The 13,623-nt window shown below is 61.6% G+C and overlaps 2 protein-coding genes across 2 annotated transcripts in view; one reads left to right on the top strand and one right to left on the bottom strand.

The window, feature by feature from the left end:
- Positions 1–4,407, top strand: part of SHARPIN (SHANK associated RH domain interactor) — a 47,292-nt gene extending 42,885 nt beyond the window's left edge. The window contains exons 12-14 of the mRNA XM_084619405.1: positions 93–191; positions 1,760–1,903; positions 2,616–4,407. Of these exons, the coding sequence (XP_084475531.1) occupies positions 93–191; positions 1,760–1,903; positions 2,616–2,696 (324 nt within the window). The 3' untranslated portion in view covers positions 2,697–4,407. The remainder of the gene's footprint in view (positions 1–92; positions 192–1,759; positions 1,904–2,615) is intronic.
- On the bottom strand, positions 4,261–13,404 carry CYC1 (cytochrome c1). Its single transcript, XM_084619406.1, has 7 exons — positions 13,254–13,404; positions 8,092–8,285; positions 7,625–7,751; positions 6,109–6,266; positions 5,505–5,665; positions 4,856–4,956; positions 4,261–4,623 (listed from the first exon to the last, which is right to left on the bottom strand). The coding sequence occupies exons 1-7, from the start codon at positions 13,347–13,349 to the stop codon at positions 4,519–4,521; spliced, it is 942 nt and encodes a 313-aa protein (XP_084475532.1). The 5' UTR covers positions 13,350–13,404; the 3' UTR covers positions 4,261–4,518.
- Between the last annotated feature and the right edge of the window lie 219 nt (positions 13,405–13,623).

Here is a 13,623-nt window from a genome sequence, read left to right as displayed (position 1 = left end):
TGTGGGGCTCTCAGCCGGCCCAGGGCCTACCCACGCAGAGGCTGCTGCAGGGGAACAGGGGCTGATTGCTGCCCATCTCATCCCCCGCCCAGGCCATCCACGAGGGGAAGGACTGCCGCCAGTACCAGGACGACCTGCAGCTCCAGGCCCAGGACAACGCTGCGGCCCGGCAGACCAGCGACATGCTGCAGGTGGGAGCATGGCTCCGGGCGCCGGGCCCAGCCCAGGAGACCCCCTGGCCGTGCTGCAGGTCAAGGGGGAGCGGGGCACCGAGGGTCTCTTCCCGGCTCTGGCATGGTTTACTGTATGGTCTTGGGGAAGGCCTGTGCCCCACCTGTAAAAGAGGGCTAGCAGGTCCCAGCCTCACTCCCAGCCTGGGCTCCCCACAGCCCCAGGCACCCCCCAGCTCTGCCAGTGCCCCTCACTCCCAACCCGCAGCCCCCTGCTAGCCTAGCCTTACACTCTGCCCCCCAACTCTGCCAGTGCCCCTCACTCCCGACCCACAGCCCCCTGCTAGCCCAGCCCCAGGCACCCCCACAGCTCTGCCGGTGCCCCTCACTCCCAACCTGCAGCCCCCTGCTAGCCCAGCCCTGGACACCCCCACAGCTCTGCCGGTGCCCCTCACTCCCGACCTGCAGCCCCCTGCTAGCCCAGCCCTGGACACCCCCACAGCTCTGCCAGTGCCCCTCACTCCCGACCTGCAGCCCCCTGCTAGCCCAGCCCCAGGCACCCCCACAGCTCTGCCGGTGCCCCTCACTCCTGACCCACAGCCCCCTGCTAGCCCAGCCCCAGGCACCCCCACAGCTCTGCCGGTGCCCCTCACTCCCAACCCGCAGCCCCTGCTAGCCCAGCCCCGGGCACCCCCACAGCTTGTCACAGCATCCCCCGGGCGATGCTCTGGAACTGCCCCCCATGAAGCCAGGCAGGACTCTGGGGAAGTCTCCTCTCTGTGAGCAGCCTGTCTGCAGGACACACAGCTCCCCCGGCTCCACCTTCCTGGGTCTGACCTCGGAGCATTCGGCCTCCTCTGCCCCTCCGTGTGGTTCCCACAGCGAGTCCGCCCAGGTGGAGTCCTGGGGAAGCCAGAGGGTCCTGCCTCCCAACTCTGCAGTCAGACGTGACTCTCAGCCAGCCAGGAAAACAGAAGGTTTATTAGACGACAGGAACATGGTCTGACACAGAGCTTGTAGGTGCAGAGAACAGGACCCCTCAGCCGGGTCCATTTTGGGGGGCTGTGAGCCAGACAACCATGTCTGCCCTTCACTCCATGTCCCCAGCCAGCCCCAAACGGACTCTCTCCAGCCCCTCCTCCTCTAGACTTTGTCCCTTTCTCGGGCCAGGAGGTCACCTGATCTCTTTGTCTTCAACCCTTTAGCTCTCACCTTGCAAGGGGGAAGGGCCCAGGCCATCAGTTGCCAGGAAACAGGGTGTCGGCCATTCTCTGTGTCCAGACCCCTGCACACACCTGCCCTCTAGGGCTCTGCAGCAATCATACACCCTTCTCCCCCCACCTAGATACTTAAGAACTGCCTAGGGGAAACTGAGGCACCCCCACACTATTCAGAGGAAACATTAAGAACAGTCCCACTTTGTCACTCAGCTCTACCAGGCCCCTCACTCCTGACTTGCAGCCCCAGCGAGCCCAGCCCTGGGCTCCCCCCTCTCCCAACACCTCTCATCCCAACCCACAGCCCCCTGCTTGTCCAGCCCTGGGCTCCCCCCAGCTCTGTCTCCTCTGACTGCTGCCTTCCCCTCGCAGACACTGGTGCAGATGGGCGAGGCCATGCACTGCCCCGTATGCCGGATCATCGTGCAGAAGAAGGACGGCTGTGACTGGATCCGCTGCACCGTCTGCCAGACGGAGATCTGCTGGGTGACCAAGGGGCCACGCTGGGGGCCTGGGGTGAGCTGTCACAGGACCGGCAGCCCTGGCCCCCGAGCGCCTGTCCCCAGGGCAGGGAACTGCACCGGCTGTGCCAGGCTGGGCCTCTGCTGCCTCCCCCAGGAGCTCATGTGGGGGAAGCTGGGCCATGGCTGGGGGAGTAGCAGGTTGTGCAAGGAGCAGGCTCCTCCGCCTGGCTGTGTGGCTGCCCCTTCCCCTTGGCTCCAGAGGGAGATTTCCCCTCCCGTGAGCTACTGCACCAGGCAGGGAAAAGCTGACCTGGCCCCCTGCCAGGCCATGGGGCTCCGGTGCCCGAGGCTCTGCCCCAGCTGCTAGAAGAGGGGCGCTCAGGGCAGCACATGGGCTAGAAGCCTGGGCTCTGGGCAGGAGGGGAGCCGCCCCTCGAGCCAGGCAGAACTAGAGTTGGTGCCCCCAACCCTCCCCCTGGAGGGAGCCCTGAGGCTCGTGCATGTGGGAGCAGCAGCCTTCCCCTCCCCCAGCCCCCAGCCTGGCTCCAGAGCTGTTCCTGCTGGTGGGACCCTCCCTGGCCCTGGCATGCTGCTCCTGGGGGCTGGAGGGGGGCAGCTGGCTCTGGCTCCTCTTACCTTTGAATGCAGCCCCCCAGGGAGAGGTGGGGAGATGCTGCTGAACCCTCCCCCCCACAGGCAGCTGGGGGCAGGTGTCTCTGTTGTCCGTCGTCGGCGTCCCCCCCTGACACTCTCCTCCCCTCCAGGGCCCTGGTGACACCAGTGGAGGATGCCGCTGTAACGTCAATGGGCAGAGGTGCCACCCGCACTGCCAGAATTGCCACTGAGCACGCGGAGCCAAGCCTGGGCCTCCCCACGCAGCAGCCCCCTAGCCCCAGCACAGGTCAGGCAGGTGCCTTGCTCCTGGGGGAGCGCCTAGCCCTTGCCCGTGCAGTGCCTTGAGGGGCTCCTCCCTGCTCTGGGGGGCTTTCACCTCCCACTCTGAACCTGGCCCAGGGCCTTCTTCCTGCTGAGCCCTAGGCTGGGCCTGTCTCTGCAGCTCCAGGCAGGCCCAGGAGGGAGCTGTTTGGGGTCAGGATTTCAGAGCAGCTGCTGCCTCTGCACCTGCCTGCCTGGCCCCAGGGCTATATTTGTGCTTCTGGAGCTATGCAGGGCTGGGGTAACTGGGGGTGGGGAAATGCTCCTGGTGTAGAGAGGTCCTCAGCCCCCCTGCAATTTAACCTGGGCCTTGCCTTCACTTGCCCTGTACCCTCTCCTGTGGCTGTTGAGTGCCTCCCCCAACACAGGGAGCTCCCCGTGACAACCTCGGGGGGCAGGGGTTTACAGAGGCTGGCTGTTCCCCACTTCTGGGAGGATCCTTGGGTTGCAGGGGCAGGTCCAGGAGCCACCAGCCCCGCGGGGCCCAGGAAAGCTGCACACTTATCCCTTACTGTCATGTGTGGGGGGCAGAGACATCCCTCGGCCCTGGCCCAGTCCCCCCATGCCCAGCATAGCACAAGCTGCTCCAGGCTGGCCTCCCTCTCACCCCTCGGGCTGAGCTGTTGGGGGCAGCCTGGCACTGCCCAGCTCATGGCCAGGCTGCTTGAAGGATTTACTTCCTGAGGGTGGCTGTGGCCTGCCGGAGCTGGTGCAAGGAAGCAGCCCCAAAAGGCCCCAGCTGGGCTCTCTGCCCCTTTGGGCAGCTCAGGCTGTGAACGGTGCCACCCCCAGCTGGCATGGCAGGAGAGCCCACGCTTGTGGAGATGGGGCCTGTGCCAGGCTGGTCTGGCTCGGGGAGGCAGTTAGGGCCACTGCACAGCAACACACACATCTGTTGGAGGCACCGGGGCAGCAGCTGGTGCCCATGCCGCAGGGCACTGCAGCCCCTGAGATGCTAGCGGCAGTGGCCAAGAGCTGGGGTAACTGATTTGCCCCACCCCCACTGCCCGGGGAGGGAGCACGGAGGACCCCAGCCAGGCCTCTGGGCAGTGCCCTACCCTGCAGCATGCTAGGGAGAGGGACAGGGCAGCTCTCCATGAAGCCTGAGGGAGGGAGTGGGGCCCCTCCACACTGCCGTGTGTGTGTGGGGGGGGGGGGGAGGGGGGAGGAGAGAATCAGCCTCTATCGGGCACCTCCCTCAGTAAAGTGAGTGCTGCGTCCCCCGCTGACCCCCTACACAACTCAGACAGATGCTGCTCTGGGGACAGAACCATTGAATAAATGCCACCATTACACACAGGCCCCCCGGAAGCTGGGGCTGCAGGGCACAGGCCTTCCCCTCGGGCTGTACTGGGCTCCCCTGGGGGTGGGAAGGAAGCAGGGCAGGGCAGCAGGTGGGAGTGACAGGGCCAGGGGAAGGTGAGGGCCCCCCGGGCAGGGCCTAGGCCAACACACCACACCACACCTCCCCACTGAAGATTGAAGGTTTATTTCTGCCCCCCACAGCGGGCACGTGCAGACAGCAGCCGCCCCCCTTCCCAGAGTCCTTTCCCAGGCCTAGCAGACGAGCGGCTGTGTCCAAGGGAGAGGACATTAAATAAGAGTAACACGTCATGAGGAGTGGGCTGTACCCGTCTGTCTGTCCAGCTGTACATACATTCCTGTCCAGGGAGGTGTCGCGCGGCGGCTGGGTGGCCAAGGCCCACAGGGTGGCAGGCTCCGGTCCAGTTCTTACTTAGGGGGCCGGTACGCGATTTTTCTGCTCTTTAGTACAGACCACCTATGGCGCTTCAGGTAGTAGATGAGGGGCACCAGGAGGCCAACCATGATCAGCATCTGGGAAGGGAAGAGAAGGGGTTAGGCCAGGCCCTGCCCTGCTTCCGAGCACCTTCCCCCAGTACTGCATGGACCCAAGGCACTGGCCAGGGTGAGGGCCAGCAGGAATCGCTCAGACACATACCCAGCCTTGCCAGCAGGCCAGGCTGGGCTCCTCCCTCCAGTCCAGGGCACTCCCCAGGCCCCCCAGAGAGGAGCCCCTGTCCCTAGCACCCTGGGGGCAGGCACTGACCTTCATTCCCATGCGTTTGCGGTGATCATGCTCCGGCTCTGCTGCCCACCTCAGGAACGTGCACACGTCTTTCGCTATCTGGGACATGGTGGCCGGGGTCCCTGGGACAAAGCAGAGTCAGCGGCGCCCCGTGTGCAGGGTCCGCGGGCGCCCAGCCCCACCCCACGCGTGAGGCCCGGAACAGGGTCTGCGGGCACCCCCTGCATGCAGGCTGAGAGCAGGGTCTGCGGGCGCCCAGCCCCACCCCACGCGTGCGGCCCGGAACAGGGTCTGCGGGCGCCCCCCGCGTGCAGGCTGAGAGCAGGGTCTGCGGGTGTCCAGCCCCACCCCGTGCCCAGCCCCACCGCGTGCAGGCCCAGAGCAGGGTCCGCCGGCGCTTTGCCCTGCCCCACCCCGCGCGCAGGCCCAGAGCAGGGTCCATGGTGCCCTGAGCACAGGCCCAGAGCAGGCTGGGGCCGGCCCCTGGGGAGAAGCACAGAGCACAGCCAACAAGGAAGGGACTCCAGGCTGCTTGGGGCGCGAGGCCCTGGCTCTGTGCTGCAGCTGTGCAGGCAACAGGCACCTCAGCCGACCCTCCACAAGCCCCTGGCTGGAAAGGACCCCGCTCCGGGACAGGCTGGGGGGCCTCCCGGCACAGAGCACCTCTTACCATCCTCGAACTCCAGGATCTCGTTGTAGATGGGGGGCGCCATGGTGATGGCCTGCCCCGGGAAGTAGGGGTTGTAATGCAGCTCTTCCCTCATGACCACCCCAGTGGGCGGGTCGCAGTAGCCGGTGAGGAGGGAGAACACGTAGTCCTCACCCCCGTGCCTGAAAGACAAGGCCAGGTGAGATCCCAGGCCCTGGCCGAGACCCAGCTGCCCCCAGGCCAGAGCAGCCATGCTGTGTGGCTGCCCTGCCCCTCAGGCCAGGGCGATGGGCCCTCGGCAGTGAAATCCCGGCCTCCGACCCACTGACACCCCGAGATGGGGGAGGAAGTGGGAGGGCCTGAAAGGAGCCTCCGATTCTCCTGGGGGTGGGCCCTAGGCCTCACTGGGTGTGCTTAGGGCCCGCAGCACAGAGCACCCACCTGGGCTCAGCTTGTCCCCAGCACCATCTGTGCATGGGAGCTCCAGCCGCTTGAGTTAGTCCCAGCATGCACTGCTCCAGCATCTCTTTGAGACCTGGCCCAGCCAGCTGGGCCCTGCGCTCCTCCCCAGCTGCCCTGTTACCAGCTGCTCAGCCCCCCAAGGGCGCACTGGAGGGGGCCTCACCTGGCGCTGATGATGTAGCTCAGGTCTGGGGGCAGCGCCCCATTGTTGGCTGCTCGCGCCGCCTCAGGGTTGGGGTAGGGCTTGGGGAAGTAATCGGAGAGCTTGCCTGGGCGCGTGAACATCTCGCCGTTCTCATCAGGGCCATCGACCACCTCCGCCTGGCACGAGAGAGCACTGAGCCGGGGCCCAGGGGCCCCCACGCCCCACAGAGAGCACTGAGCCGGGGCCCAGGGGCCCCCACGTCCCGCTTGGCACGAGAGAGCACTGAGCCGGGGCCCAGGGGCCCCCGCGCCCCACAGAGAGCACTGAGCCGGGGCCCAGGGGCCCCCGCGTCCCGCCTGGCACAAGAGAGCACTGAGCCAGGGCCAAGGGGCCCCCGCGTCCCACAGAGAGCACTGAGCCGGGGCCCGGGGCTCCCGCGTCCCACAGAGAGCACTGAGCCGGGGCCCCCGCGTCCCGCCTGGCACGAGAGAGCACTGAGCCAGGGCCAAGGGGCCCCCGCGTCCCACAGAGAGCACTGAGCCGGGGCCCGGGGGCCCCCGCATCCCGCCTGGCACGAGAGAGCACTGAGCCAGGGCCAAAGGGCCCCCGCGTCCCACAGAGAGCACTGAGCCGGGGCCCCTGCGTCCCGCCTGGCACGAGAGAGCACTGAGCCAGGGCCAAGGGGCCCCCGCGTCCCACAGAGAGCACTGAGCCGGGGCCCGGGGGCCCCCGCATCCCGCCTGGCACGAGAGAGCACTGAGCCAGGGCCAAAGGGCCCCCGCGTCCCACAGAGAGCACTGAGCCGGGGCCCCCGCGTCCCGCCTGGCACGAGAGAGCACTGAGCCAGGGCCAAGGGGCCCCCGCGTCCCACAGAGAGCACTGAGCCGGGGCCCGGGGCTCCCGTGTCCCACAGAGAGCACTGAGCCGGGGCCCGGGGCTCCCGCGTCCCGCCTGGCACGAGAGAGCACTGAGCCAGGGCCAAGGGGCCCCCGCGTCCCGCCTGGCACGAGAGAGCACTGAGCCAGGGCCAAGGGGCCCCCGCGTCCCACAGAGAGCACTGAGCTGGGGCCCAGCTCACCCCACAGAGTACTGAGCCAGGGCCCTGGGGCCCCAGCATTCTACCAGGCTGCAGACAGTTGGGCCCAGGGCCCACCCCACAGAGAGCACGGAGCTGGGGCCAGGGGCCCTCCCACCCCACAGAGAGAAGCGAGCTGGGGCCCAGGGGCCCCCACGCATCCCACAGAGAGCACTGAGCTGGGGTCAGGGGCCCACTGCATCCCACCAGGTCGCAGAGACAGAGCACCAGGCAGGGGCCTCTGTCTCTCACAGACGCAGAGCACTGGGCTGGGGCCCAGGCAGCCCACAGTGCATGACTGTGAGGGGCGAGCTTCCCATCACCAAGGGCCTGGGAGGGCACATGGCAGCGAGTCCAGCTCTTCCCCCCACTTCCAACACACACCAGCTAGCAAGAGCCAGCTGCCAGAACTGGGGTGTGGATCCCCCCTCGGAGAGTCCCCACCGCTGTCAGTCTCACCTCCTCGGCCAGGGCCTTGGCTTCAGCCTCGGTGTGGGAGACGCCGATGAGATTGCGGAAGGCCAGGTACTCCATGCTGTGGCAGGCGGCACACACCTGCTTGTACACCTGGTAGCCGCGCCGGATGCTGGGAAGAGGGAGGAGGCCATGAGCCCCTCTGCCTGGCCTAACCTTATCTGCTCCCCATGGCTCTGAGTGGGAGGGGGCTGGAGGAGGAGAGTCACAGCAAGCCCCTGTGCCATAGCCAGACCCCAAGCCCCCAGCATTCCCTGGGGGAGCCTGAACATCAGCCAAGGGCCAGCGAGAACCAAGAGTTGTGGGGCTGACCTGTCACCCCTGGGATGCAGCTTCCCCACCTGCCTGTGCTCTGACCCCCTGCAGGGGGCTGGCAGCTCACCCCCGGGCTGCCCTCCCTCCAGCCATGGGTTCACTCCATCCCCAGGACAGCCGGCGCCCCCCTCACCGACCTGTCGTGATCCAGGGAGGCCAGCAGGCCATTGTGGCTCCAGGCGTAGCTGGGAGGGTGCAGCAGCAGGTCACTGGCACTCACAGCCGTGTGGAGAGCCAGGGCCAGGCCAGCCCCGCCGGCAGCCAGCACGCCCAGCGCGGACAGCGCCACCTTCCTGCCACGGGACATGCCCGACAGCGACGACATGCTGGCCTGGAACACAGACGAGCGCCGGTCAGCCTGCCAGCTCCAGCAAGGGGCACCCGCCCCCAGCCACACTCCCCAGAGTCCACGCCGGCGGGGCCTTTGGAACCTTCCCACGCCCCAGGAGAGGAGGGTGGGGGAGCAGCCTGTGGGTGCACGGGATGCAACATGCCTCCAAGCCTGCTCAGCCGGGTGCCTCCATCTCCCCCGACAGGCAGGAGACACTGGCCTGCTCCCGCCCGAGCAGAAGGAAGCAGAGTCCCCCTTCCACACAGACTGGGAAGGGCCCAGCGGGGTCAGGAGCTGGAGCTGAAATTTCAGCTGTCTGAGCGGCAGCCCCCAGCGGGGGCCCTGGAGCACTTGCACCGGAGGGGTAGGGGTGGGAAGCAGCAGGTGGGTGGGCTGTGGCTCTCCAGAGCTCCCTGCTGGATGGATTCTGTTTAAGCCAGCCAGCCAGGACCAGGCACATGGGGCGAGTCCAGGCCTCTCAGCCCACCCCTCACAGAGATGGGGGTCTCTGGGGCACTGGGACAAGCAACTTCCCCTCTTCTCTACAAGGGGAGCAGTGGGCAGGACTACGGAAAGCCCAGGCCCAATAGCCCTCAAGGGAGCTGACCCATGTGCATCCATGGTGGGAGTGAGCAGGGGGCACAGAGCTCCCACAGCAGGGCAGGACAGTAACCAGGCCCAGCCCCACAGCATCTCGTGGGCAGTGTCACACAGTGGAGCCCTCCACATCGGCGGGAGTGAAGGGGTGAGACATGGACAGCAGGTGACGGGCTCAACTCTTAGCCACACAGCCTCTCACAAGGCATGTGCCACATTCACAGGAGTGGCTAGATTGTCTATAACCACTACACCGTGCTCCACGCCAGACCCAGAACAGACCCTACCTTTCCTGATTTATTAAGTTAGAAAATTGCAAATGGTGCATTTATTTACTAGGTTACATTTGTATTGTGATTTGGATCAAGCTCGATTTGGATAGAATTTGGAATTTAATTGAAGTGCACAAAACAGTATTTTTAATCTTTTTATTAGTTTAAATAAAACTAACTTGAGTGTGGTGGACACCTCGATCAATTGTTTGCCTTATGTATGTGTTGTATTTAAAACTGACTCAGGTGTTAAACAAAGGACGTATTATCTGTAGTTAATTAATTGAACTGATGAATGTGGTGACCAGAAACAGTCAGGATTTTAGAGCTAGTAGATCTCATCCTCTCTCACCTTGTTTTTATTCGTAGATTGGAAGAGGGGAAAAGTTTTCCTGCTTTTTCAGCTCCCAACTGGTTTCTTACCTTTGAATGAACTAGTCACTGAACTGAACTCGAGGAATAGACTGAAATTAAGACAATATTCCCTCTGCACCTGCAAAACAGGCTGCCGCTGCCAAAAGCAGGTTTAGCGCTTCGACAAACTCTGGTTTCCAGTGCTTAGCCAGAGACTCCACCAGTTCAGTGGTTTGATATTCCTTAAAACTTCAGTGATAAATGTGTACAGCTTAACACTATATTTTATATTTAGTTTAAACGATTAATAGATTACAGTAAGTTTAGGCCTTAACATAGACTGTCAATTTCAAATTTAATTTTAAATAGATTTTTTAAAACAAATGTATTTAATTTAAATTAAAAAATCCAATGTTTGTCATCACTGATTGTTACCCACCCCGACTGCAGGCCAGTGGACACAGGCAGAGAGGCCAGCGCTGGGAGTGTCACATGAGTGCACATGGTCCCATCTCAGCAAGTCCCACTGAGCTCCGGGGCAGCTGCTGCTGTTTGATTGCAGCGCCTTGTCACCAATATGGCAAGGGAAGCAGCCATGCCAACACAAGGAACCACAAAGCAGAGTTCAGCACCATTCAATACCCACTCGGACCACCTCACAGCCAGCTGCAGCCACACTAACTACAGCGATGCCTGTTGCAGCACACCACACGCCAACACCTCTGCAGAAAGCACTAATCTGAGCATGGGGACTGGGAGCCAGGAACCCAGTTCATGCTGATTTAAGCACTGGACCTGGACAAGTCATGGCGTCTCACCATGCTGCTGCTTCTCTGAGTTTAAGACCAGAAGGGATCCAGTCTGATCCCCCGTATAGCACAGGCCAGGGAATCCCACCCAGTTACCCAATATTGGGCCCAGTAAACTGATTGGCTGACGCTTCCCGAAAGGCAACTAGCATGGATGTGAGGACTTAGACATAGGTGGAGACTCTATACGTTCCTGGGGAGTCTGTCCCAGTGGTTCACCACCCTCACTGCTAAACATCTGTACCTAGTTTCTCATCTGACTATCTTGCTCCAGCTTCCAGATGCCACCCTACTAGATCAAAGAGCACGTTAGCACCTGGTGTTTTTTCCTGTGACAGTCCTTACCCACTGTGATCAAATCATCTCTCACTCTTCTGTAAACTAAACAGATTGAGCTCCTTAAGGAATTTTCTCCAGCCCGTGAATCATTTTTGTGGCTCTTTTCTGCACCTCTCCAATTTTTCAACATCCTTTTTAAAACGTAGCCCCCAGAAGTGGCTGCAGCGTTCCAGTGTCCATTTCAGCAACACCGTGGCTAGAGGTAAAATTCCCTCCCCACTTCTACTCCCCATTTATACATCCGTGGATCGCATTAGCCCTTTCTGGCACAGCAGACTTCTGTTCAGTTGCTCATCCCCTGTGATCTTTTCCAAAGTTACTGATGTCCAGGATACAATCCCCCAGCCTGTAGGTCAGGCCTGCATTGCTGGTTCCTAAATGTGTAACTTTTCATTTGGTTGCACTTTGTTTGAATGGGTCCATCTTACCAAGCAATCCAGATCTCTGTACAACTGGCCTGTCCTCAGCACTATTTACCACTCTGCCAACCCTTGTATCATCCACAAGTTTTATTAGCAGTGATCTTATATTACACCTATCATAGAATATCAGGGTTGGAAGGGACCTCAGGAGGTCATCTAGTCCAACCCCCTGCTCAAAGCAGGGCCAATCCCCAATTTTTGCCCCACATCCCTAAATGGCCCCCTCAAGGATTGAACTCGCAACCCTGGGTTTAGCAGGCCAATGCTCAAACCACTAAGCTATCCCCCACAAGTTGAATAGCATCAAGCCCAGTACTAATCCCTGTGGACCACCACCAGACTCTCCCATTTAAGAGTGGTTCCCTCCCTAACAACTACTTTCTTAGATCTCTCACTTAGCCCGCTGTTAGTCCATTTAACATAAGAACGGCCATCCTGGGGCAGACTAATGGTCCACCTAGCCCAGTATCCCGTCTGCTGACAGTGGCCAATGCCAGATGCTTCAGAGGGAATGAACAGAACAGGGCAATTTATTGAGTGATTCATCCCTGTTGTCCAACCCCAGCTTTTGGCAGACAAAGGTTTAGGGACACCCAGAGCATGTGGTTTCATCCCTGACCATCTTGGCCAATAGCCATCGATGGACCTGTCCTCCAGGAACTTCTCTTTCTTTTCTGAATCCAGTCAGTCTTTTGCCCTTTACAACAACCCAAGCAACGAGTTCCACAGATTGACTGTGCGTTGTGTGAAGAAATACTTCCTTTTGTTTTAAGGCTGCTGCCTATTCATTTCATTGAGTGACCCCTGGTTCTTGTGTTATACAAAGTAGTAAATAACACTTCCTTATTCATGTTCTCTGCACCATTCATGATTTTATAGACCTCTATCATATCCCCCCTTAGTCATCTCTTTTCTAACTTTTTAAATTCCAGTTTTTTTAATCTCTCCTCATATGGAAGCTGTTCCATATCCCTAATCATTTTGTTGTCTTTCTCTGTATGTTTTCACAGGACACGTACTCGGATCCCATACACTGCTGGTTTATCAGAATGTTGTCTGCTACTTAGCCAAAAACCTTACAAAAATTTAAGTCTATTACAGCTATGTAGTTACCTTTATCAAACTTGCAATCTCACTTCCCAAAGAGAAGTTTAAGGGGTGACTTGATCAGTCTGTAAGTACCTATATGGGGAACAAATATTTAACAACGGGCTCTTCAATCTAGCAGAGGAAGGTCTAACATGATCCAGTCACTGGAAGCTGATGCTAGACAAATTCTGACAGGAAATAAAGCGTAAATTTTTAACAGGGAAGGTAATTAACCACTGGAACAATTTCCCAAGGGTCGCAGTGAATTCTCCATCACTGGTGATTTTTTAAACCAGGACTGGCTGTTTTTCTAAAGCTCTGCTCTAGGAATGATCTTGGGGCAGGTGTCTGGCCCGTGTTACACGGGCAGTCAGACCACATGATCACAACAATCCTTTTGGACCTTGGAATCGATGAAAAGAATAAACTCAGGTTTAATTACATCCAGTTTCCAATAAAACCCTGTTGACTGGAAGACGGGAGTGATGACCTTGACACACCTTAGTAGAGAGAGGAGGGTTCGTTCATAATTCCTCAGTGCTGGGAAGGCCAAATGCCAGGTATGTGACGCCGCTCTCACGAGCTGCAGGAGCGTACAGGGGACGATGCCCCGGTAACAGATGCGGCTCTCGGGAAAGGGGCAGCCCCGCGGCTCGCTCCCTGGGGAGACCCAGGCCCGTGCGGGAGGGGACAGCCAAGGCTCGCAGACACGCTTAGGAAGGGAAAGGGAGCCGGAGCCCGCAGCTGAGGGCGGCGACCTGACCCCTCCGAAGGCTCCCGCTTCCCCAGCGCGCAGCAGGAGGCGGCCGCGCTCCTGCGGGGCGAGATCCGCGCAGCGCGGCCCCCGCCGAGAGACCCGCCCCCGCCCCCGCCCCGCGGCCTGCCGAGGCGAGAGAGGCGCCCGCCGGGGGTCCCCGCCCGGCCACACCCAGCCCGGAGCGCCCCGAGGGCCAGCGGCCGCTCCCCAGCTGCGGGGCCCCGGGCCCGACCGGGCGGGGGCGCCGCGCCCCGGTGACCTTCAGGGCCGGGCAGGGCGCAGAGCCTGGGGGGCGCGGCCCGGGGCGCGGCGCGGCCGGCGGGTCTCACCTGGGGGGGGCGCAGGCGGGGCCCGGGTGGCGGCGGCAGCAGGGAGCCGCCCCGGGTCCGCAGCACCAGGCACCGCGCCGCCGACAGCGCCGCCATCTTGGAGAGGAGCCGGGGTCCGCCTCCTTCCCAGGGTGCACCGCGCGGGCCGGGCCTACGGCGGCCGAGTGGGGAGGGGACGGGGCTCGGCAGGAGACGCGGAAAGGGCGGAGCTTGCAGCGCCTCTGGGCACAACTGATATCCGGTCACGTGGATCGCGACGCCGAGCCGGAAGCACCGCCCCCACCGGAAACAGCCCCCGCGCTGGAGGTCATGGGGTCATAGCCTTGCGGCAGCGCTGGGCCGGGTCGGGCCTGGGCCACGCCCCCACCCC

The sequence above is a fragment of the Lepidochelys olivacea genome, assembly GCF_965140295.1.
Source record: "Lepidochelys olivacea isolate rLepOli2 genome assembly, chromosome: 2".
Taxonomy (NCBI): Eukaryota; Metazoa; Chordata; order Testudines; family Cheloniidae; genus Lepidochelys; species Lepidochelys olivacea.
The sequence above is the reverse complement of the archived record's forward strand: the minus strand, read 5'-3'. Positions and strand labels throughout refer to the sequence as shown.

What these genes read in the sequence shown, in the direction of transcription:
- CYC1 (XM_084619406.1), bottom strand. Translation starts at nt 13,349, where the DNA reads ATGGCGGCGCTGTCGGCGGCGCGGTGCCTGGTGCTGCGGACCCGGGGC. An exon ending in AGCTACATCATCAGCGCCAG is followed by an intron (nt 5,666 to 6,108) that starts GTGAGGCCCCCT and finishes CTTGTCTTTCAG; the next exon opens with GCACGGGGGTGAGGACTACG. An exon ending in GCAAACGCATGGGAATGAAG is followed by an intron (nt 4,624 to 4,855) that starts GTCAGTGCCTGC and finishes TTCCCTTCCCAG; the next exon opens with ATGCTGATCATGGTTGGCCT.